This window comes from Manacus candei, unplaced genomic scaffold, assembly GCF_025592945.1.
Source record: "Manacus candei isolate 608988 ecotype Guabito, Panama unplaced genomic scaffold, ASM2559294v1 h1tg000013l, whole genome shotgun sequence".
NCBI lineage: Eukaryota > Metazoa > Chordata > Aves > Passeriformes > Pipridae > Manacus > Manacus candei.
The window spans coordinates 7430294-7456491 of record NW_026138061.1 but is presented as its reverse complement, the minus strand read 5'-3'; the positions used below and the strand labels follow the sequence as shown (position 1 = coordinate 7456491).

The 26198-nt window shown below is 39.0% G+C and overlaps 1 protein-coding gene across 1 annotated transcript in view; it reads right to left on the bottom strand.

Annotated features, from left to right (window-relative positions):
• TG (thyroglobulin) overlaps positions 1 to 26198 on the bottom strand; it is a 147979-nt gene that overhangs the window by 93583 nt on the left and 28198 nt on the right. Inside the window, exons 18-33 of the mRNA XM_051778582.1 lie at positions 25018 to 25172; positions 24375 to 24531; positions 22805 to 23029; positions 17727 to 17876; positions 15999 to 16169; positions 11972 to 12094; positions 10145 to 10260; positions 9389 to 9497; positions 8510 to 8707; positions 7968 to 8135; positions 7357 to 7422; positions 6558 to 6641; positions 4319 to 4456; positions 2903 to 3079; positions 1815 to 1926; positions 1189 to 1268 (exon numbers count right to left, since the gene is read on the bottom strand). Coding sequence (XP_051634542.1) covers positions 1189 to 1268; positions 1815 to 1926; positions 2903 to 3079; positions 4319 to 4456; positions 6558 to 6641; positions 7357 to 7422; positions 7968 to 8135; positions 8510 to 8707; positions 9389 to 9497; positions 10145 to 10260; positions 11972 to 12094; positions 15999 to 16169; positions 17727 to 17876; positions 22805 to 23029; positions 24375 to 24531; positions 25018 to 25172 — 2229 coding nt within the window. The remainder of the gene's footprint in view (positions 1 to 1188; positions 1269 to 1814; positions 1927 to 2902; positions 3080 to 4318; positions 4457 to 6557; positions 6642 to 7356; positions 7423 to 7967; positions 8136 to 8509; positions 8708 to 9388; positions 9498 to 10144; positions 10261 to 11971; positions 12095 to 15998; positions 16170 to 17726; positions 17877 to 22804; positions 23030 to 24374; positions 24532 to 25017; positions 25173 to 26198) is intronic.

Genomic DNA, 26198 nt, shown 5'->3' with positions numbered 1-26198 from the left:
ACATTACGTTAAGACTTCAAATTTCATATGGTCATATGGAGGTATGAAAACTGAACTATTTTGTATTTGCACATTACTTGCAATCTAAACTACATTGGATTAATTTTCCAAGCTACTCATTTTTTGACCAACTGAAAATTTCGTCTGCTCAACAAATTAAAAATTTGGAATTAAAAATATATATTTCTGAACTGTTTCAAATTCCCAAGCGAGTTGTAAAGCCAGCACATCCTAAATGACCTCAGGAACAGTTGATTAGCATATGACCCTTCCAAAAACAAAGTTAGACATTTTAGTGGTCTAAATCTGAATGTGGAATAAAGTACTAAAATCTATTTCATTTACTTTGATCTAGGTGGCATCCAATTCTAAACACCAGCTTTTCTTTAAAAAGAGCACTTCCTTTAAAGTCAGTGGAGACAAAGAAAAGTACCTCCAGAACAGGATTCAGTCAAGTAAAGTTCTTAATGACTCTATAGTTGTGTCTATACATCTCTCTGCTGACTAGAGAAGGAGCATGGGGTGACAACACCCCTTAACTTTGCTATCCCAGGAGAATAAAGCATTTTTGTTTGACATTTTAATGGCTTTCAAGTCAAACATACGTCAAAAGATTTGAGTTCTGCAGACTAACAGAACTCCTACTTGAGATGTCTTAAGTAGCTAAAATACTAAGGAGGAGCAGATAGGCATCCTCAAGCAGAAGACTAAAATCTGGGAGCACAGAAGTTCAGACATCCAAGAAAGACAAAAGGCTCAGCTGTCCCAAAGTACCCACAGACATTATGGGCTCACATGCATTTAATTTCATTATTATTTAGGTTTATAAGCCCTTTAGGTTTTAAAAAATGAAACAACAAAAAAGGGGGAAAAAGTCACAAAATGAAGTCAAGCAATATTTTGGAAGAGAGTTTGATAAATGAGTAGTAACTGGAGTTTTATCAGTTTGGATTTCATGCTGTTGGAACTGCAGCCTCTTAATGGCTCATGAAGTTTTCTCAATAATTTCTGAGACGTGGAGTGGGGCATTGGGCTCAACCTTCAGAAGTGGTTACGGTTACTCGAAAAGAGAGATGCATGAGATCTGCAAGCACTTTCTAAGTGCTCTTAAGAGCAAAAGAATGGTAAAAATTTGGATAATGAAGAAAGACTGAAGTTATCTTAAAAATAAAACTAGAGGAAAAATACCTGACAGCTGTGAGTTATTAAAAAAGCCAAATCCTGTGCAACAGGGGTCAGCATCACACCAACGCTCACACGCAAAAAACCTGGGAAAGGAGAACATTACTCTCAGTGCCACTGTGTCCATGATGGAGAAAAGAGGATATTGCATGGGGGAGAGACACTGAGAACCTGCAGAGATAGCTTTCAGAAAAAGGTTGAAGAACCAGTCTGGTTCTTATTGCATACACACTTCCATGCATTTTCCATATGTAGGTGAAATTACGTTTGGTTGTTATACATCTATCAGACTACCTCTAATAATTTAGATGATTATTTTGATATCCGCCCTAAAAAAATCAGCCTAAATTAATTTGATATATTATTGATAAGAGATTTAACTGGCTAACTAGCAATGCAATATCAGCAGAAATAATAATTTTCATATATATAATTAGTAATTATATACATTATTATTTATAACTCAATTATACAATTCCTTTAAATCATGTGTTTGTTTTTTTTTTCATTAAATACTCCTAAATGATGGTTTTGGATAAACATATTTAATCCCCCTCATCTGTATAATGGGGTCTTGGTACTCCAAGCATGGTTAAAATTCCAGGAAAAAGAAAGGAACGTTCATGTCCTACCCGTCTGAAACAGTTTTTCTGCTCATGTCAGTCTTATTCCTCACTGAGATTCCTGTTACTTTCTGGAATGGCACACGTGTGTAGAAGCTCTTCACTGAACTTTGAAGAGTGACTGGAAGGAAAAAAAAAACAAAATTGGAAAAATCAGTTTAACTGCCATATACATATACTGGTCAAGTAATCACATGGTAAGGGTCAAGTTTATGTTTCTATGCTGAGTTCCAGCAGATTAAAAGATAATTTGACATCATCACAGCAAAATTTTGATGGTTAAGCCTGAAGATGAACAAAAATCCAACAAGTGAAGGCTCTAAAAGCTGAGCAAAATACATTGTCCAAGAAAGACTTCTAGTCCAGGACTTCTGTTTCTGAGATCTGCATTGATGCTACTCCTTTCACAAGGTCAAAAACTGGAATACAGTTTGGAAAACTCCAGATTGGAAAACTCCAGTGTGCTCATCCATTAGTCAACCCATGCTGCCCTTTAGGCTCCCCAAAAAGACATGGTTGAGTAGCTTAGTTCAGTGGACCTTTACATTTTTTCACAGCAAAATTACAGGTTCCTGTGCAGTGATAACAGGCTTGTTTGTCCAGCTTCCTTACATAAGCCCTATGAGAAAAAACACTGAACCTCCCAAGCATTCACAGAGCAAAGGTTAAAATCCACATCTATAGCTCTGCACATGCAAAGAAAAAGCAAAAAAAAATTACACTCAACCCTTTCATTGTTGCACTACTTAGCTACCAAGGAAATTTTAATTGTAGAAAATGGGATTAATGACATTCCAATGACATTCCCATTCCACCCTTTATAAAAAGATCGAAGAGCTGGTATACAAATTATTTGATCTACCCTTGGCCTCTCTGAATTGGGAATAGCTGACATGGAGAATGAAACTGGTGATTAATAACTTTCCATTCTGAACAGAAAATGAACATCCGTGCCAAGAACAGTCTGGTCTGCCCTTGCATCATCACATCCCAGGATTCATTCTTATACTTAGACTTTTTTTATCAGAATCAAGAGCCAAACACCAGTTTGTATTACCAGGGTTAGAGCAGACATAAATCCAAATACCAAAACTTGCCTATTTTACGATACAGTGCCTGTGGTTGCCGGGGTAGTACAGTTGGACAGTTCCCTGGTGTTTGATCAATGCTGCTGTCACAAATCTGTGCCTCTGGATAGAGGGTACACACAAAGTATTTGTCTGTGGTGTTTTGAAGATCTGCCATTCGGCAAAACTCATCTTCTTGGGTACAGCCTGAGAAGCAAAGTCAGAAAGAGTTACACACACAAGGGCTCCTTCCCCTCTCTGCTCCTGTTCATGTTGTCGGTGCACTTAAAGCTAAACATCAGCAAACAACTAAGAGTGAGAATTTCAATATTATCCTATTAGTTGTGCAAATTAATTAGTTCAGTTAATTAAAGTCCAAGAGAAAGAGGGACATATTCCAATTCTAGTGGCATTGAAGAGCAGGTGTACCTGGAGAACACAGAAAAGGAGCTACAGCAGAGCTAATAGGGAAGATAAATTCCCCAGCTGTGGCAAGTGTTACTTCAGTGTATTGGTGTCACTCTAATATTTAATAATAAAAATCTCTTTCTTTTTAGCAAATTTGACATACAAATTGTATAATCATAAAAGAACTCTGCACCAGTTGTGGGTCTCTTATTTAATGAGTAACAATGGACAATAAAGTCTACAATGTCTTAGGAAGTTTTCACAAAAAGTCATGATCATGGCTAGGCTTCGCAAACGAAGATTTGGGAAGGCTCTATCCACATTTGTTACAGGCACACTGGTGGCTTATGAGGCCAATACGAGACAACCACAAAAAGTATATCTTAAGCATTCATGCATCACACAAAATTACACTTAACTTTTCTGGAATCAACTGTCCAAGCCATTTGCTTGTAGCAATTTTTTCTGAAATTTACCCCAGGGTAATAATGCACCTTCAGAAAAGTACCAAAGCTGCCAAACCCATCTCTTAATTACCATGGCAATGGCTTCTGTAAACATGCATCATTTTACAATGCATCACATTAAACAGGCATATCTCGACTGACCTCTTACAGTGATGCTTGTGCACTGTTTAGTACTCTTAGTTCTGACTTCCTGGTAGAGCTGGAAACCCTTCTCCATCTATTGCATCAAAATACACTTTATCATTAACACCAAATATCTGTGTTTTACCTTCTACTTTTACCACTATGACATCTATCTATTTGGAAGGGTACTTTTCAAGAACACCAGAGCATTGCCTAAGTTGTATCTTTGACTTCTCTTGCCCATAACAGGGTACCCTGATGATGAATGACAGTTACCCTTTCTGCCATGGCACACTAAGACTGTAAGGAAGAAACAAGTGGCCTCATTAGCAATTTCCATGAAAATCTTAGGAGTCCAAAGTTTCCATGGGTCATTACTATAATACCTATTAAAAGATTTTAGTTAATTATTATTTCCTACAGAATAACAGTCTCCAAGAAGTCTTACGTGTGAGACACCAAAGCACAGCTTCCTCAGTTGAGTATTTCTGACTGAAGATCCAATACTGCTGGTAAGGGAGAGAATAGTTCTGGTCACTTTGTACTTGGTTGTTGTCCATTAGGTAGAAAAGATCCTTTGTGGCATCTGAGATACAAACAAACAAACAATACCACAAAAAAATTTAAATATGATCTGGAATAAATTAAATTTATTTATGCATAAAATTCTGCCTTTCACAGTAAAACAGCTGCAAACGTTTTGTAGAGTTAGCATACACCAAAGGCTGCTTTTCATAACACAACTGTCCACCCACAGTTAGAGATGCTCCTGTAGGCAATGCCCCCTCTCTGAGCTGCACTGCATAACACAGCATTGTCAGACTATTTCCACCTCCCAAAAACTTGACAGCTCCCAGAAATTAGACCATTCTCTCTGTCATGCAACACAATATCCTAGCATTGAAGTATGATGTCTCAGAGGATGTTTGCAATTTCTTAATCAATCTAATTTTATTAGTCCAAAGTACAGCATCTTCCTTATATTCCCTTGAGAAGCTTTTACACCTCTCTTCTCTATGTTAAAAGTTTTCTTGACAAGTTTAATACCTATTTCTGTCATTTGACCTCATTTCTCCTAGTTTATGCTCCCACAGACCACATTAAATAACCCCTTTTTGTCACCTGCCTGTGACCTTTAGACATGTATGCAATGCTTTATACCTCCTGAGCTCCCTCTGAAACAATCAATCACAGGTCTTTCAGGCTGTTTCCAAATTTATCCCTTTAAATAAAGTTGCAATATTGAAAGAAATGGACACTCTTCACTGATCTCTTACAAATTTCTTCTTCAACACTTTCTTATTTATCAAATGTCATCAGCAGGTCTCATCCCCAGGTACATTGTGAGACATTCTGTTATTTAATCTTACATGCAGTGAAACAACCAGACAATAATGCAAACAAGGAGAAGACATGCTGATGATTACTGTTGAAGTGTTGAAGCACCTACTGACATGCTGGGAGTGCACTATAGCTTTGAATTTTCTGTCAGAAACTAGGAAAGATATGTTACCATGTGTTTTATGAAAGATCATCAAGTAATAAAAGCTTTGTAGACATTTTCCCATGACTTATAATGTAAGTTATGTACCCCTAACTTCTTAAAACATGTGGCTTATAATTCCTGTTACCTCTCGAGCCTTAACTTCAACCTTGAGTTTCTCTGGAAACAGCTGGTGTCACAACTAAGACTTAGGGATGCAGGTAGAAACTGCATTCCTTGCATAACTTCACGTTTTAATGACACCATCAGCCCCAGCAAGATAAATGGAGAACCCTGAGGGCTACACTCATGCCTTGGCAGGTAAATGCAAGAGAATTTCACCCACTGCATTACCCGCATTTTTTTCTCTCATTTTTGAGCCTAGACTTTAAAATACTCCTAATTGTATAGGAGCACTGTTTGGTAAATGTGCATTTTCAGTTTACCTCCCTTTCGAATTCCAAAAGAAAATCCTTTTAGGATTTTGCATGTATTAAATCATGTGCTCAGACGTTCATCAAGACTCCTCAGCAAAGATTACATTTACTTAAAGGTGAGTCAAGGTGCTCTCAACAGGCTCCACTGCTCTCTTTCTATTAGGATTATGGTGGTGAAGGCCCAAATGAATTCTAGTAACTTACTACAAATTCTTTAGGACCTACCTACACATGACTTATAGTATAACCAAGAGCAAACCCTGGAATAACAAAGGAGCTAACAGAAGTTCACAGGTCCCTCACTATCATCATGCATGGAGGAAACACTTGTGATTGCAGTTTTATCCTGATTTTCTCTAAGCATGATATTTGCAGCCATACTGTCACTAGCAGTAAAGATTCCCAGGTACCTAAGCTAAGGATTTAATTTCTGGGTCTATGTGAAATTTTTTTTCAGCCAAATAATATTTTCTGAGTCTCTTCAATTTAGTAAGTCTGAAAGAACAAACTTTCACAAAACATTTTAACATTTTCATTTCCAGCCTAGCCTAGGAAGGTAAAAACCATGAAGCCAGGAGGTTTACATTTTGAACATCTTCCTCAAAACCTCTATGGGCCTTCCTACCTAAGAGGAATCCTCTCTACTTCACAATACCTAGGGCATTATGAACATATATAGCAATATATAATATTTTCTGGTTAAACTCTGCATCCCTCATCTGCTGTCTTCTGCTGTCCTCTCTGCCCACTCCTCCTGACAATAGTACCTGACAATGTTAAGTCATTCTCTGTCTTCAAAACAGCAGAAGCATCACACGCGGAGGTTTTAGTCCGGGTGACCATATCAGAATCTGCAATGAAACAGGAATTAAAGAGCATTGTGATTCCCCTTATCTGTCTTTTACAAGACCATCCTTAGATCCCAAATTTAACAAATATTTTACAGTGCACCATTTAGGAAAACTCTTTAGGTAGTTCCACCAGTTGTTGAATCAAAAACAAGTAAACCATCTCTGGACAGCTCTGGGGAAAACCTAAACCAAACTGCACCGTTTGCAGGATAAAAGCAAATGCCATATCCACAATCACTATGCACTCAGCAGCAGCAGTCTGCAGACTGTGTGCATTTATAAAGCAGCATCAAAAATCATTTGTGCAGGTCCTGCTATGTACATGGTGACATTCGGAAAGCAAACTTGCAAAAATAACACATACAGGGTTATCATGCTAAAAACCATAACCTATGTAGTTAAGCATAAAGCACTAAATTATTATGGCACCTGGACACTGATGGGACAAAAGCAAGTGTGTTAATGTTACAATTTTCACAGGTATTAAAAGCTATAAATTATGTTCTCAGACACAAGAAATTACCCAAATTTTACGAAACTGGCGGTAGCGGAATTACCCCAGATTACCCATCCTACCAGAAAAGACTTCTGAGTAGTGTCTCAATTTGGACGCCATAAAATGAAGTGACAGTGACACTTCCACTATAGAACACACGTCTGCCACTGCCAACAGTTCACCATAAGTTTTTATAACAACTTGAGCGAGGTAACTCACCTCTCCACAGGTAAACTTGCTGAAAGGTAGTAAAATTTCTTTCAGTCTCTTTCACCAACTGAGAAGCTAATAAAAAAAAAATTTTGTTAGAGTAGCTGCTCAAATTACACAGATAGTATTGAAATGCTCAGAAATTGCATAGAAAGCGCATCACTACACTATGCATCACCTTATTTATAATACAAAACACTAAGGAAGAAGGTCCCAGGTGTCAAGGGGCTAGTCTGGGTCTAGGGTGCCAAGGCTTTACTCAATTTTCAATCATTGTTTTTACTGTGCAGCTCTGGGCACCTCCCTTTTTATCTTTGCTCTGGACTTTACCTTTCTTTCAGATTATTGGGTTGAATCTGCCTGAATTAAATGCTTGAATTATTACGGGGTGACATATTAAACACATTCTTGACTCTCATTAATGTACTCACAGTACATGGGAGGTCCATCTATCTAACAATGCATCCAGTTAGAAAGTTCTTATTCTCTTGTGATTGTATTGATATGGACTTAAATTGAGGAAAAAAGCACTGAAGCACAAGAGCAGGCTGGTGAAAAAGGCAGAGTCTATACAACAATTAAAGAAGACTAATGTAAATTGAGAGAATTAATTGACATACTTCCACTGAACACTTGTCCTCCCAGGGTAAAGGAAAATGTCTTCTCCTTCTCATCATAGTTCACACCATTACATATCCCACCTATGACAGAGATTGGTGTCGGACTCCAGACACTTCCATCGCAGATCAGCACGTCTGGGGAGCTCAGCAAACTACACAGAATGGTACCTAGGGTCAGGCAAAGAGAGAGCTGCAGCACTCCAGTTATGGCAACCAAGTTGTGCTACTTAAGGAGAGAGGTGTTTCAGAATGATTTATCTTATGCAGATGCAGATGTCTAAAGCAGGTTAAAAGAACTATCCTTTCAAAACTGTCCATTTTGCTTCAAGTGCAGGTTGCTACCTCAGGTCTTTATCTCTACTGCTCCAGACCAAGTCTCGGGCACTACTCAAATTCTGACAACACCAAAAAAATGTCAGTGATGTAGAGACAGGCTGCTGACAGTGGCATGACACAGAGGTAGGTGTGCTGTGTCCAAAAATGAGTTCTACTCAGCGTTGGTTCCCTGCTGCAGGAGGTTTTGTTGTGCAGTTGGGCAGTACCTCCATCCAGTGCAGCCTGGCTCAGGATGAAGCCGTCGCAGCAGGAGTCCCCACTGCAGAGCTGCCGACACAGGAGCTGAGCGTCAGTCAGCGATGCAGCAGCAGCTGAGAGCACCACGGAGCGGAACACGCCAGACAGCACGTTCTGAAAACCAGTCCTCTCAAAGGCCTTGAGTCCAGATGAGTTAAATTCCTGTCCTGGATAGACAGAACGGGAAAAGAACGTTCAAGAGGAGTTCAAGGGATGCTTTTGGATTGCAAGCAGACCAAAGCTGGTTTTATGAAGGTTTTATGATAAAAGCTCTGTTTTAAAAGTCCTTTTCTGGACTTTGAGTTTCAGATGCAAGATAAGATCATCAAATGGTTTGGTGCCTTTCTAACTGGGTAGCTGGTCTGAATGTACTGCCCGCAAAGGGCTCCTAAACTGATGCATGCAGTAAGGTTCATAATATTCCCCTTTCAAGCACTGCATTAGTAACTCCCAAATACAAATTTATCTCATTAAAAAAGTAAAATGTTTCTGCCAACTAGGAGGGTCACTAATAATGCCTTATATATACAAATAACAAATACTTAATAAAGAGAAATCATAATGCAACAGAGCAGAGCAGAATAGGATAATACATTTGATAGAATTAGAGTATTTGGGGACTGCTTGCTGGCAAAAGCTGTCAAAATGGCTTAGAAAAACTGTATTCCTAATTTCTAGGAAGCATGACATTGCTGTGGTTTCTGGGCTATCACTAAATGTTGAGCTCTCAAAAGTATTGTGCCTTCTTAAAAAAAGATGCTCCCCATATTTAATCGTGATCCTATATAATAGCAACTACCATCTTGGGCACAGAGTCTAATATTAGGTGAGTGATTCTCATCTGGTACCTCTCTTCAAATAGACCATCAGTGCATCTCTTTCTGGATTCCTGATATGAAGCAGGCAGCTGAGGCTACCAATGCCAGTGGCAGAAGGGTTCCCCAAAACACCTTGTACCTGAGACAGAAAACAGGCATGCACAATAAACACAACTGAATTGATTTCCTCTCCTAAAATACATTTTCTTTATTCAGAAACTCAGGGAGAGGATCTAGCACACACAGGGATTATTACCACCACAGTTTCATGTGGACATTTTTTATTCTATCTAATATGGACATTTTTTTATTCTATTAAACATAACTGACTTCATCAAAGCCACATTGCTGTGTTTAGAAGTAGTGAATAGGAAAATATTACAGTGATAAAGAGTACACAGTTCAAACTCTGGGCTAGTGGAAGGAACTTAAAAATTATGACTGTTTCAGGTGACACGATTACCAACCTGGATACTTCTAGTTTGAACTATTCAGATTATTCCTCTTTTTAAATCAACCTGATTTCCTAACTGCAGGAGCACAGCATGTTTTAGGAACAATAGTGCTTTATGATGTTTCAACCAAACACTGAGGCATCCAGATGTCACTTTTGCAACTATGTGGGTGTAGCTTCTTTACCAACTTGCCAGAATTTATTACTGCAATAGGGAAGAGCAATGTCCAAGGGGTCAGGTAACAGCCTGCCTTTCTTCTGTGATCTTGTCCACTTATATTGAACATACAGCATTTTGATAAACACATATTTTTAAATATGATCATTCTTACTAATCCAGAGGTGGTGCAGTTGAAGTTGACTTCAGCAGTACTGTATAATTCACAGAGAACTTCAGCACCAGCAGGAGTTACAGTTGCAAAGCCACACGCATCTTCCTTCTCGCAGCCTGAAAAACAGGGAAGAAGTCTCAGGTTTCCTAGTAATTCACATGCCATATTTTTGCTTCAAATCCCACTTATTACTGCCACTTACTTCATCTGCCTGTCAGAGTGCAAGCACATGAATTTCATTAGCCAGATGAACTAAGTATTCAACTATTTTAGTAGTGGGTTAAGAATTTTAAATTAACTTAAATTCATGCAAAAAGTTGTTCTTTGCCTGATAATATAAACAGTTCAGACAGGACTAATCACCCACCCAAATATTCAATCTCTGTTGGATAATTTTGCTTGAGGCAGGACTCTAATGAACCACTTTGCCAGCACATCACATCTGCCTGATACAGTAATCCCTTGGCAAAGAGGTTGTGACAGATATCGGGGTAGTAGGACGGAGGGAAGCATCAAATTCTTCAATCACACTGGCTGCCTCTGCAGAAACCCCCTGGTCAGTGTAAGGGAGCAACAGCCATCCCTCTCCAGATTTAGGAGTGGCTGAAGTTCCTTCTGCCCTTACACACTCACTGTTAATTTGCTCCCACAGCTTTGCTCCTGGCACAGGTGAATTCTTTTCCAAATATCTTTCACATAAAATAAACCAACTTAGATCAAAACATCATCAGAAATGTAAGCTGAGCTATCTGATCTCATAGGGACTCAGAGATGGAAATATTAACCCTTACTCCTCAAACGAGCACTCCAGCAGTAGTATTTTGTAGCAGTGTCACCACTTACAGTGGATGTAACTTATAATGAAAATATGGCTATGGGCACTGAATCAGATTACTTGTCAAAGGGACATAATTTCCTCCCTAAATTCATTCTCAGGTTCTCTCTGTTCAGTTTCTTGCTTTTGAAGGTCTCCGTTTTCAGAGGAAGATGCAAGAAATCTAACAGTCTACAGCTTGGGGATGATCCGGTGCAGGAAACTCCTTCTAGTAACACATATCAGGCTTCACATACTCAGTTCTTAGCGTGAGAGGTGACTGCTCCAGATAGACCACAGTATGTGACACAAAGCCACTGATTTGTCAGACTTGTGTGATATCTGCCCTGCAATCAGGCAACCTGTGTTATTACTGCCAGGGTGGTTTTTTTTGGACATGTCCCCTCTGCCTCCCTTCTAAGCCTGAGCATTAGGAGACACAAGGTGAGACTGACTCAAAGCATTCTGAAAGCACTGAGGTGATTCCCCTCGGTTTTAGAGAATTTTGAACCAACTTAAACCAGCAAATATGATGTATCCAGATGTAATGTAGTACATAGACTGCAAGATTTGGCAGAGGACTATCTTTGCACTCCTTATAATACCCTTCTGATCCAAGCAAGGATAATTATTATTTTTTTATGTGCCGATCAGGTGATTTGGGAAGAGGTAAAAGCTTGGTTTTCATATATTCTGAACACCTAATCCTTCTTTTTTCTGTACATCTGCAAAGTCTGATGAATGTTTCTGTTTTAAATCTCAGCTCTCATCTGTATTGCAAACTATAGATTACTTCTTTCTGAAAGAGACACCAATCTCTTCTCTGAACCAAGGTCATCAAAAGTTGTAAATATGTTGCAGTGAATTGATGCCAAACTGCAGAAAATACAGTTCATGTAGGAACTTAACTATAAGCTCAATGTATAAAAAGATTATTATTTTCCATTATGGTTAGTGTTCTCTCTACAGTTTTTATCAGAGCTGTATCTACATTATCTACAGCATTTTCTCACCTGAAATGCACTGAAAATATGTACTTTGCAGGTCTCCTCCAAATGACTGAGACTGAAGAATCTGAGCTTCTTCGGATCTATAAATCAGACGGGAGGCAGGAACTCTTTCAAATTTTCTGAGCACTAAAATAAAACCAAAAAAAACCCCAATCAGCTACTATTATCAGTTCCCATGCTCCAAACAGACAGATTTACATGGAAATAAAACTTGAAGAATTCTGTACAGAAAGAGGATTATTCATTAAATGATGTACCATAACCCACAGACAATGCAGGAGACAGCTGGAGTGAGGATAGAATTTCTGCTTTGAAAAAAAAAGCATTACAAGATTTTTGGAAAAACACGTAGCCAGGAGTGGGCTGGGAGTTTACATCCAAGTGAGGCTTTCTCTTCCAGCAGCACACCTGCCATCTCTCATTACTTCTTCAAGACACTGAACCAACTATTGAGTCAAGTGAGGAACCAACTTCCTGCAAAACAGCCACTGAAACAAGAGCAGCTGGTTAGAAAGGAAATCTAGGAGCCTTATTGTTTCCAGGGGCACGATAGCCTGATCTCCACTGACTTCAGGATCAGGGGTATATCCAAGGTAGTATGTCCTACATGTTGTTTTATTACTCCCTCATTTTCAACTTTTAAAACCTGACTGCCACTCTACGGACCACAGTTTTATCTGTTCCCTCTGCAGTGGACCCACTGCACCCATGTGTAAGGACGTCTGACAAGCAGCACTATCTGCAAACCAAAAAAGCTCATGGGGTCTAGAGACTCAAACCCCAAAGGTCATTAAATGGAGCGAGGAATCCATTTAAGCTCCAAAGGGTTTGGCCCTGGCTGTGGCCTGAAGAAGATCACAGACTGGTGAAGGGACACAGTGCCACCACCACCCTGCTCAAGTTGCTACTGCCTGTACTACCAGGGGGGTGGGCACAGTGTGCCCATGTGTTGATATATCAGTATATTTCAGTGAGCACAGCACATTATCCCTTCTCATGGCCAGGAGTTGGAACTAGACAATCTTTAAGGTCCCTTCCAACCCAAAACATTCTATGATTAAGGAAAGAACATGGTGACACAGCATCATCCCTGTGCAAACTTCTCTAAATGCCCCAAGTGAAGGCAAACCTCTGGCTCATTGCAGCCAACACCTGTCCTAGACCTATAAGAGGTAAGAAGTAGGAGTCCTGGTCTGATCCCAGCCTGTGGGAGATGTCTGCACGAGGAAGAGCTGGAGCTCAGCCCTTCTCCCCCCTTCACTCATGGATGCAGAGCTCCAGCCGGAGGATCACAGGCCTCTGCCCCTGAAATGTCTGGATAAACCACAAAATAAAAGCTGGAGGATCACAGGTCCCTGTCCCTGAAATGTCTGGCTAAACCACAAAATAAAAGCTGGAGGATCACAGGCCCCTGTCTCTGAAATGTCTGGATAAGCCACAAAATAAAAGTCAAAGGGATAAGTTCTTAAAACAATCACTTGTACTCTTACAGCAAGACAGTCAGGACTAAATCAGAAGCAAATGTCAATTGCTGTCAGGGCTGAGTCAGCAGGTGCTTTTGATAAAACCATCATTTCTGCTTAGAAAAAAAATCAAAAGGGTTTGTCAAACACAAGAAAATCCTGGCACTCCAGCTCAGATGGGGACAGGGAAGAATGATGGTGTAAACAGAGGTGGAAGCTTTTTCCTTCCTAGAAATACGGGGCACCGAAATATAAGCATTAGCTAAATTCTGCACTAAACTGAATCCCTTCTGCATCTGCAACTTGAAGTGATGCCTGGTTAAAAACTGTTCTCATTTCTACTGCAAAATTCAAATTACAAAATTACATTTTCAAATGTTTTTCTTTTCTTCTGATTTTTCCCCCCCTAATTCTGACTTCATCCTGCCCTTACATTTTCAAGAGAAATCTTTTTTCTCTATTTTTCTCCCATATTATTGAATACAATATTATTGAATACAATAATATGGGAGAAAAGTAGAGAAAATATAGAAAGTTTAGTGAAACGAAACTGAAAACATTGCAAAAATAATTCTTGAATTTTATTTTTTAATATGAAGAAAGGTAAAAAAATTGCATTCATAAAGCCATTTCACAGACTTAGTGTGGAGTGGAAATTCTCTGTCTCACATACTACTAGAGTAAAGCTGTAGGTCCTACTTGTGTTGCTGTAATCAGAGAATCACATAATACCCTGAGTTGGTAGAGACCCAGGGAGATCATCGAGTCCAGCTTAGGACAGGACACCCCCAAGATTCACACCATGTGCCTGAGAGCATTGTCCAAATGTTTCTTGAACTCTGGCAGGCTTCATAGAATTGTTTGGGTTGGAAGGAACCTTAAAGATCTCCTAGACCCAACCTCCATATAATAAATGTTAAGTAATAAATGTTAAGTGTAAATGTTAAGTGGCCTAAAATATAAGAAGAGAGAGAATTATGAGAATGAGCAACGGTTGTTACAGCTTATTACTGTGCTTTCATAGAAGGCAATTCTTCTGCCTGAAGACTCAAAAGCTGAAGACCAGCTGGGTTTTATTGACGCTGCCCAACCACCAACCTCCTGTCAAAGCAAGGTCAGCCTTCAGCCCCTGCTGTCTTGCTGTGTGCAGAATTCAGTTAAGGGAAATAGCAGGGGCAGGGGAAAAAGTAAAAATAGAGATAAACAGTTTCACTTCGTATAATGCTTTCTGGAAATGCAACATGATCTTTAAAAGAAAAAAAAAGAAATTAAATTAGCCTGTAAATTATTTAAAAAAAAAAAAAAACAAAACCAGAAACAAAATCACACAAAACCCAAAACAAACAAAACCCAAAAAAAACAACCAGACTTTTTGGGTGTGCATGGGGCCCTGAACAACTTGATCTATTAGGTGGCATCCCTGCCCATGGAAGCAGGATTGGAACTAGATGATCGTTAAGGTCCTTGCCAACCCAAACTCTTTTATGATACGTTTTTGCTGGGTTTTTAAACCCAAAATTTTTAACAGTCATAAATACTTGTAGTGACATTTTGTAGCATGATCCACTAAAACAAGCACAGGTATCTAGAACTGCTCCATCATGGACAGAATCAGAAATGCCCACGCAGGAAGGCTCAAGGTGAATAACAAGAGAATTGAACTCCTGAATCCTTTGCCCAGAGAAACATCCCAACTGCCCCATGATCAAGAGCAACAGAGGCTCACACCTCGTGTTTATAACTGTGACCAGTTTCTCAGTATGCTCAGAGGAAAAAAAAAGCTATTTTAACTGAAGATAGTTTTGCAACCTCTTCACAACTGAGGGCTTTCATTTCACACTCCTTCCACTTGTCATAAGATATTGTCTAATTCAAAGCACACCATGACATCAGTTTCTAAACAGAATATCCCATTAATTTCAATACCAATCATATGATGGGTACATAAAAACTTCTGGGGAAAAGTAAAAGCTTTGAGGCTGTGAGGTGTAATCAGACCTTACTGCGGGCAGTCTGGGGACTGTTTGATGGATGACTTTGTTTTTTCAGACTTTTCATCCTTGAGAACCAGCATTTCACAGCTGTATTCAAGCAGAAGTAACCTCATCCAGCTTGCAAGGATATGTTCACGAAGGCAGATATTTTACAGCAGGAGCTGAGAGAGTGATGCTACATTGTGCCTGTGAGATCATTGCTGAAAATAGTCTATTTCCCAGGAATACACCGATGAGGGATAATTTTACAAGGAAATTAATAATTCTGCTTCTTTCCCATTAGCGCTCTCATTATTCTTTTGGGTTTCCAAGCAGAGAGCAGGAGGTCAGCACACATCAAAAGCTGTCAGACATCTGAGAGTGCAGGAAACCTGCTTCTCTCTCTTCTCTTACCAGAAATAACTTCCCGAATGTAGTCAAGAAATGAAAAACTAAGGAGGAATGTGGCTTAAGGCAGAGGTCACAACTATGGGAAAGTGAATCCCCAGAAACTGTGGAGTGATTAGTCTCTTCAAAAGGAGGTTTTACTTATGTAGGGTCAAAACAAATCCAAAACATTCTTCTGGCTCTTACCCATGCACTGGTCATCTGTAAGGAGATCTTCTGTTCCAGGCCAGTCCAGTGCTGCTCCAAAGTTATTGACACAGAAGTACTTCTTAGTGCCAGGGTCTTTCTGGGAAGGTCTATACTGGCCATCTTCATCACACTGCAGACCCTGTTCATTGCTCTGACAATATGTGATGCCTGTTACAAGTAAACAAGTAAACAAGAAAAAAAGGTACTTTGATAATGCTGTCACTGGGTTTCACAGGATGGCAGAGGTTGGACAGGACCTCTGGAGGCTGTACAGTCCAACCTCCCTGCTCAGGCAGAGCCACCAAGAGCTGGTTGCCAAGGACCATGTCCAGATGGCTTCAACCCATTTCCAAGGTTAGAGACTCCACAACCTCCCTGGGCAACCTGAGCCAGTGCTCAGTCATCCTTACAGTAAAAACATGGTTTCTGATGTTCAGAGGGAACATCCTGTGCCTCAGTTGTGCCCATTTACTTTGGTCCTGTCAATGCAATAGGACAATGTTTCATTGCTGTAGGACAAAAGTCCCCTTACTACAGCAGAGACTTCATTGAAAATTAAGCTAGGATTTGCACAGTGTTTTATGCTCTAAAACATGAGAGTCTCATTGTTTTTTTGTTACTTCAATTCATGTTTCAAACATTTTTTGGATTCTCTGCCATGGATCAAATCTCTGTTGATGTATCTCCAGTACTGTAAAGCAAAGGGGTGCAGAGAAGGAATTGTATTTTCATACAGGTTTGTTCAGCGCCTGCTACAATGGGTCTGCAGAACACTCTGAACAACAGCACAAGAGGCATCATAACAATTAATTCAGAAAAACTTTTCAGACTTTGTAAGGAGACAGCAGGGAAAGAAAGAAAGCAGGAAGCTAATCTGTACAACCTGGTCTTTTGGAGAGGGCTGGTACTGAGATACAGCACATGGGTAAGGTGGAAACTAGGAGGGGACCAGATTTAGTAAAGAAAACTCCAAGTGCAGTAAAAAAAATCCTAAAAAGGAAATTTCTAAAGACATAAGCCCAACAAATACACAGGGAATACACATGGAAATGAAGAAGGACAACTTTAGGCAAAAACTAATTGATGTTAGGATGCATTAAAATAAAACTGGATTTTTTTATCCCACCTAAGAGAACAAATAGGTTGAAAGAGAACAAAGTAGACAATGACACACCCAAGAAATCCATTCCTGCTACTTTTATTTTTATCCATAAGCTAATTCCGCAGACAAAACTGAATTTAGACTTAACTGATTTTCTGTATGGAACTGCATAAAAAAATAAGTAATTTAAGCTGAAATCACCAACTTTTGTGAACATTTGAATAGTTGCTTTGTGAGAAGTGTTTGTATTTGCAGGGGAAAGAGCTGCACAAAATAATAATACTTTAGTGTTCATGAAAGTGGCAATAAATCAACTGCATGAGACATTTCTCACTGATACCCAGATATCATTCCTGAGGACAATGAACATGTCTAAAGGAACCACAACATCCTGGATGAGACTGACCACTTGTTTCTCATGCATTTTTGGTTAAAACACCAGACAGTTTGTACTGCCTGTTCAAATGCCTTTGAATGCATGCAGAAGGGATCACATCCATCCAAAAAGCCCCAGAGGGAGGATTTTATTTTTTTTTAACTTACAGATGAATAATAATAAAAAAAATCATTAGTTATTGGAAGCCAGACTATAAAGGATATGGGAAAAAATGAGTTCAACTTACAGTGATCAGTACTGATTGCCCCATAGGAGTTGGTAGTTTTGCCCACAGGACACTTGATACAGGAGGAACGTCCTGTCTGATCCTGATAGTAGCCAAGAGGGCAGGGAATGCATTCATTGCCCTGGAAATGACTGCCCGGAGGACAAACAACTGCAAAGAGAACAATCACCTTATTACTCCTTTGGAATTCAACCAGTTTGGGCATTTGTACACATATGTGTGGGTGTGTATATGTATATATGAATATATCTTATCTTAGACTGGTCATAGGCTTCAAGCTCTTAATATGTGTATTTCTAAGTGGTATAACAAGGGTAAACACTCCTTAAATGATCACTAAACTCATCAATGACAGGAATACAGGCTGTGGTCTGTTTTCCCAGATCACCCTAAACTTGTTCTTGAATTAGTGCACTTGAAGCTGCTCAGAAATGCCAAATTCAAGCCTGATTTCTGTTTGTCAAATCCATTTGTAATAAGATAATGCACTTTGTGGATAAGTTGTGAAGGAAAACAAAGGACGACAAGTTACAGAGTAACTTCTAACACTATAGACAGAAACAGGAAGGTTCCTTGGAGTAGAAACTCCAAAACCATCATACAGAAACCCACCATATGGTAACACTTTCATTCAGAATTCCTGGTAATGAAATTTTAGTTAAGTACTTCCAAACTAAACAGTAATGCCTGGATTAAGAGTCACTAGTTGTGCACATGACAACCCAAACACAAAACAAAAAGATGTTCTTAGTCTATATAGATATGATTTTCAAAACAATCAGGAACAATATTTCCAGCTGACTTGTTGCCTATTAGGAAGAAAACTTTCTTCTGGGATGTCATGGAATACTGTCTTTCCCTCCAGAGCATTCAAATGAACATTAAAGCAGAAGAGTCACGGACACACTTACAGGACAATACCTCTACTTGTTATTTCACAGCTGCTTTCCAGATGTAGATTTCCTTCAAAACACTATTAAATGTATATTTTGGGACCTGGACAAGGTGCAAAACTTCATTTCTTTTTTTGCCTTGCATCTTGGCAGCAGTTTAAGCTTGCATGAGCAAGAAACAGTAATGGAAAATTGGCCATCCTCACTACAACCCATATGATGAATTGCTGTTCTGGCCAACACACCAGAATGTAAATTAATTTAACTTATAGGAGTACCTAAATTATAATAGACTAAAAAGACAGCTAGTAGAAAAATTATCATATCTTCCTTCATCTGCTGTATATGGTCCAATGGGAAGGTCTAGGATGATACAACTGTGAGACTGAAATTTTCCTTCCAAGTACATATCAAGGGAATTACTCAAGGTAAAACACATATCTAAAATCAATTACACAACGTAAAAAAATCCTGGATTATACATAATTCTCCTTTCACAAGCACATTATTTAATACACAAGAGTGTCTGATACATTTTAAATAGTTTCCAACACATGAAAAAAGGATCATACTCATTGAGAACGAACAACAGTGGAAATTAAAATGAAATGAGCAATCCATGCCTAAATTGAAGACAAAAGCAAAGAATGAAGGAGACTCATTAGGCAATTACAGTTTTAAAAGGAACAAATTAAGCTTTTCAAACCTGTTTTCATAGTTTTAATCACAATGTGAAAGAAACATCTGTGTCTCCTATTATATTTAAGCAAGTAAAATTCCCTTTCATCTCACACATTACATTGGCAAAAGGACACAAAGAGCAGTAAAAAATCTTGGTGCAGAGACACATTTTTTAGACTCTGTAACTCTTGGAGGCAGCTGTACTTTCAGCTCCAGGTCACATTCAACACAATCCCATAGAAGTTCAGTTCGATCCTAGTAGTCAGACAAATCACCACATTGTACTTCTTTCAAGCTTTAACATGCATACATTTTGACAGTATAAGAAAGTAGAGAACAGCTTTGAGCCAAAATCTCAGAGCTGGTTGTTAGCACTGGGCCCAAGCTTTGTATCCCTAAAACAGGAAAAAAGAAAATCAAATATAGAAATAAAAATAAACTCCAAATTTAATCCCTTGCTCCTGCACAGGAAATTTAGAACCTGGTCTTACTTCTAACTAGATTCGAGCTTCTGTGTACCAGGGGAACAACTTGCTCAGTAGCAAAATCCAGGCTACAGAGCAACTCACTGGAGTGACTGCACAGGGACACCTCAGTTCACAAGAGCCTCCTTTTACTTAAGATTAGCTCTCACTACACTAAGCAAGATCAAAACCTGTCACAAATGATCATTGTCCAATGCTCTTTCCTCCCTCTAGAGATACTGGAAAACTTTGGGATACCAGATTCTTGATCTAGACTATTGGAAATGAAGTCTTGAGCTGCTGGCTCAGCTATAAATCTAGTATGTTCTTTGATTTGGGTTATGTTCTGCTCAAAGCAACTCTGATAGAATTGCCAAGCATTTTAAATAATAAAAGGAACCAGCATAAAAATTTATAATAAAACAAAGCTAAGTTACAAACGGTCTTCAGGCTTTCTCCTGAAATAAATAGGGGTAGAAGAGTTATGTTTCTAAAGTTCTCCTAGACAGTTTCCAACTCTCTTCTTTTGTCTCATTAAAATTTAGCTAAAATAAAACTTTTACCTCCAACTCTTAAGGAGTTATATTCATAAATACCTGTGGCATAATGTAGCTCACCATAAGACTGACACTAAGAAAAAAAGTCACACAAGAAAAACTAACACATGATAAATGTGTTAGTTGCAGGTAGGAAAACATGAAACAAATCTACAATAAATACAAACCTAAATAAAGAGATTACTTTAGAGGAAATACATGAGATGAAGAAGCAGATTCATGTAAACTGTATGTTCCTAGATGAAAATATTAAGCTTATTGAGACCACCAGAAACTTGTTGTTACTAAGAGCTGACCACATCTCCTGAATGAAAGGCAAATTACATTGATCGTGAAATAAAACCAAACAAATTAAAAAGATCAGGATCTGAAAACCCAATTTGTATTTCAGCAACAAGTTGGAACAGGAAAGGGAATAGAATAAAGAATCTCTGTCACCCTCACACAACTTTGGTTTCTGTAGTCACAGGTGATACTTCCTACTGATATAGTCTCCAGTAGAGACGCAGATCCAGACAGGATGAATGATCAGGATATATCCAGATAGACAGATAGAGAGCTGGTGTGGAGGATCTTGGACCAGAGCAGAACTTAAAGGGTCACCAAAGCAGAGGACATTGCCAGAACAGAAAAGAATGTGGCAGAAGGTGGGAAGTGTCTACAAGGTGCGTGGAGCCAAAGGTCATGTGACACAGAACAAGATGATTGAAGAAAAGAAGAAAGTGTGTTGAAAGTTGATAGGTGTAAAGATGGACATTAGTTGTTGATAGGTAGAAACATGCATACTGTAATTTTATAGGGCCAAGTATTGCTTGTTGATAGGTTAAAGATGAAACCAGTTCTTCTATAAATAGAGGCCTGAAATAAATGATAGATGATACTCTTGCATCACACCAAGGGAGTCCGTGCCTTCAGTCGCTACAAGATAGATAGATAGATCTTAGAGGAACCAGAACCTGAATTCCTAAATTCCCTGTTCAGAATAAAATATGCATTCCTACTACACAAACCACTGTCCAACAGCAGGTACACCATGACAGGTTAGAGTACAAAAGCTCTGCCTAAAGCTCTGCCAAAAGCCGGACCAGAAACTGTCTCCTTTCCGCATCTCTATAATGTCTGTTTTCTGACTTTTTCCACAGCCAGCTCATTCAAATACATATGAATTAACTCACAAGGTGACTAAATTCACTGCTTCCCAGAGGCCTTTATCCTTGGCAGGAAATATTTGGCAGAAAGATCTAATTCTTTGTAAGTTCTGCTCTAAGTGATGGATTCTACTTAAAATATAATGATACCTCCAATCTGTACAACACTACATCTTGTTAAGTAGCTGCAAGTTGTTACAAACTCTGGATTCTCAGTAGGAATTAATATTTTTTTCTGTATGAATCTGCAGTCAATTTACCCTTAAAGGTCCAAGCTGGAACCTGGAGCAGTTGAGAACTGATTCATCGCTTGATTACCTTGCCCAGGCATCAGGAAATTCTCTGAACTTAAAGAGAAACATCACACCAATCAGGGAGCTAAGTCGTATTCTGGTTTACTCTTAGAGTCTCTAACTTAAGCTGCATAGTGTTGAAGTTCTCTCATCTGAAAATATTCCCCACATTGGAAAACCTCTCCAATACCTTCTGTTGTTATCTTACACATACTCGTGGTACAGCTCTCCTCTGTTCTGCCCCTCCAAAAAAAAAGGTAGACATAGTGAATACACCCCAAACTGGTATAAGTAAGACACAGACTCATGGAGGACAGCTGGGCCAACGAGACCAATCAAGGTTGCACTGCAGGAGAGTTGGTGTTGATAGAAACAAGAATAGAGTTGTTTAAGTCAAAGGCAGCTTGTCAGCATGAGCTGGTACCCAGGACAGCCAGGCAAAGCTGTGGGGAACCATGGAAAAGGTAGGTTTGGCAGCCCTAAGCAGGATTTTGACAGAAAGGCAGCCTGTTCCAGGGAAGCAGACTAAACAGAAGGAAAGGAGAAGAAGAAAAGAGGGAAGAAGTGTAGTCAGGTCTGGGTGTTGGCCAACACTGAGAAAGCTTCCATCTGAGCAGTCTGGACTTGGCCCAGGAACTCATAATCTCAGGACTTTTCCCATTTCAGCATCTAGGTTTCTATTCTAGGTAAGATACCATCATCTGAAGCACTGGCTACATTATCTTTGTGAAATCCTCTTATTAAGGATCACTAACACTACAGAATTACTATTATGAGACAGATCTAAAATAATCCCCAAAAATTTTTGCAAAACCTTCTGTACAGTGTCAGTGCCATGATGCCTATTCCAAACCATTGGTGCAACACAAGGACTGAACAGTAAGCAAAGCACTAATTCCCATCTCTCCCCAAATTTATCATTAAAGTTGGTGCCTCACACCTTTCACATATGAACCATAAACAAAAGTGCAACAATTTTCTAACTTCAGTTTACACTGATTCCTGACAACATCCAAGAATGGAAAGCTTAAGTGAGACATACCACATCCTTGCAATTTTGGGACTGCTTTCCCAGGAGATGAAATTCTTCGAAACCCACTTCTACATCCTAGCTGCACACGTGGAGACAGATCAAATGCTTCATCCCGGGGAAAATCAATCACAGAATCTGCTAGGAACTGCTTGGAGTCCAAATGCAGCAGAAAATCACCATCCTTTATCTCTTTTATAAATGCTCCAATGAGATTTTCCCCAACAATTGCATTTTCTAAAGAGGGGAAAAACACAACAAAATAGCATGAAAGACATTTCCAATATGGGAATAGATAACCACACAGAAAATGATGAACATAAAGTTAAAAACATAGGCAAGTGCAGAAATACAAGCATTTTAACAAACAGCAGACCAAAATGAATCTGTACGGTGTCTATCAAATTAAAGCCTTAATTTGCTCACTGTTCTTGAATACACCAGAAAACACCTTAAACAGCAAGACTCAAAGCTGCCTTAGATGGTAATGGAAGTTGGAACATAAAGGAAGTTGATGGTGCTGTGACTAGAGCTCTGTCTCTTCCAAAACCATACAGTCATTCCCTGAAAAAACAATTTTAGTAATACAGGGAGTTTATAGTCTAGAGAGGGTCGAAAAGGTAATGCCCTCAAAGAAGGACACTTTAAAAAAAAATTTAATATAAAATTTAATATAAAACCAAAACTGAACACAGGATTTGAAGTGTGGTCTCACCAGTGCTGAGTACAGGAGGACAATCACTGCCCTGGCCCTGCTGGCCACACTATTCTTGATACAGGCTACTATTCTTGATATGCCCACAGAGGGTATTTGAACCTGGGATATATTTTTTGTATCTTTTATTTTAAAGGAAAACAGTGATTGCTTTGAAAGAATTTCCTTACACCATCCCTAACTTGCATGGAAACCACAGCAAAGATCTGTCAGTTGGTGCACAGTTGCTCTAGGATATCCAAGGTAAGGGTCATTTTTTTGTATCTTTTATTTTAAAGGAAAACAGTGATTGCTTTGAAAGAATTTCCTTACACTATCCCTAACTTGCATGGAAACCACAGCAAAGATCTGTCAGTTGGTGCACAGTTGCTCTAGGATATCCAAGGTAAGGGTCATTCTTTAGTGTCAAAGGCAATGCAATCAACAGAAAAAGGGGGAAAAGGAAAAAAAAAAAGAAAAAAAAACAACTTGGAAGAAATTATTTAAATTTTTGGCAACATGTGAACTGTGTTTCTCTGAGTACAATGAATAAGAAACACAATCTTTTCCATCACCGAGGACATGACCGATGGAAATGAACATCTGGGACAGTTCAGCTCATGCCCAATAAAGTAATTTTCAGTCCCTGTTAAGGCAGCTGGGAGAGGCACTGCTATCTGAAAAAAACCCATTCAATTATGGCTCCTTTCCACTGTGTGGTCACAGCCTGAAAGGAGAAATACATCAACACCAAAATCTCAAAAACACAACACCAGTGTTATACAGGCAGTGAGCATTTATAATTCCTGAGAGCGCACACAGGGAAGCAAAACAACTAAAAGCAAATCAGGTTTAATCCACAGAAATATCAGAGGAAATAAAACTCACCAATATCATGTAAGTCAGGGAGAGAAGCTGTCAGGATGTTTTCCAGCTGAGTCCTCCACGTGACATTCACTCCCAGGCGGTCTGTGCTCAGGCATTCAACATAGACAGTGGAATCATCACAGACAGAAACTGAGCCAGTATTCCCAAATGCATTTACCTCGAATTCAGAATCAAATGAAACCACAGTTAGTTAACCTCAGAACTTTCTGGTTCTGGCCTTGCAGTATACCATGCTCAAAAGTAACATTTATAAAAGGGACTGTAAAAACAGAAGCAAAAAAATATAATTTTAGCAAGTCATTTACTCACTGTTAGAATAGTCAAAATACCCTCTTCCATTTAAACAAATTTTTCCTAAAAACTGGATTGATGTGATATGACTTCTTGGCTAGAAGTAAGCTGATCTGCTGATGTGGTGTCAGTGAGACTAAAACTCCTATTTTCCCACTCATCTATATGAGAGTGCTGCCAATTCTGACAGATTTCATAGCATGTTCTGTTCTTCCACCTCTCTCAGGCAGGTAAAGGTCTATGTTGTGTTTCTTTTTTTTTAATATTAAAAACCCCAACCAAAGAAAACAAAAACAAACAAACAATAACAACAAAACTCTAACACCAATAGAGAATAAGGAATTTAAATTACCTGAAGGTGACATAAACCACGAGCCTTCAACTCATCTAAAATAAATATCTGGAAGGCCTGGAGTAATCCAGAGTAGTCAGAACTACATGTATTCTCAGGAGGCAGGAGTAGTTGAAAGTGTGTTTGAGCTTGGACTGTCTGGAATAATTGGAGCTCTAAAAATAAAGTAGAAAGGGCATTTAGTAACCTCACTAATGAAGAACCTGACTTTCAGCATTACTTTGAGGAAAGACAACATTGATTTGACATTCTCACGTTGTATCAATAGTATCTTCCCACTTTTAGGTGAAAGTAGTAGAGTTGTCAGTCGTAAATAATAAGCAGCAAGAGACAAGCTTCATAAATATATATGTTGTGCATCAGGGAAAAAGCCAGGTTATACAGTTATATAATAATAAAGAGATGTTTTACACTGGAGCTCTAACTCACAGAAGGGTAAGGAACAATTTGGATCATTAATGATGATTTTTCACAAGCCTTAACAGATAGCAATTTCCAGAGAACTACACGAAAGCTGACATTATGCCAATACTTCAAAAAGAAAGAGGAAGACAAGAATTATTGGCCTGTCTACTTTCACTTTTCTTACACACAATCATGAAAATGCTCATATTAAAAAAGTAATTAAATGGTGAAAACAATTTTAACTAATTCCAATGGGGTTTTGCTTGTCAAACTAACTGGGAATAAGCTTTAGGAGAGAATTAATTTGATTGCATAATGATGGCATTGACATGGATGTCCAAGAAGAGCCTTCTGATAGCTTTTTGATAGCAAACCAAAATGTTGCAAATCACACAAATCGATGAGAAATCTGTGAGCTCATCAGTCACAAAATGAAAATCTATTTAGTCAGTTTTTAGCAAAGAGAAAAAAAGATGCAAATTTCTTGTCTCCCCTGGAGTAACTCTGATCCCAGGCTTCATGGAGGTTTGTTACCTCAGATTCAGCACAACTGTCCTGCTGTCATTGTACCTCCAAAGGGAGCTGGCTTTTATCCCACCAGCCTGGACAAGCAGCAGAGCTCTCCCTCATTCACCTCCTCTACAGGCTCTCACTGCATCACATACAAGTGCCATTGTGGGAGCACAACTCGCAACTCTCACCCCAAAAACGAGCGTGGGAAAGCCTGGAAAGCCTCCAAGGAGAATGATGGGAGTGATCAGAGGACACAAGAACCT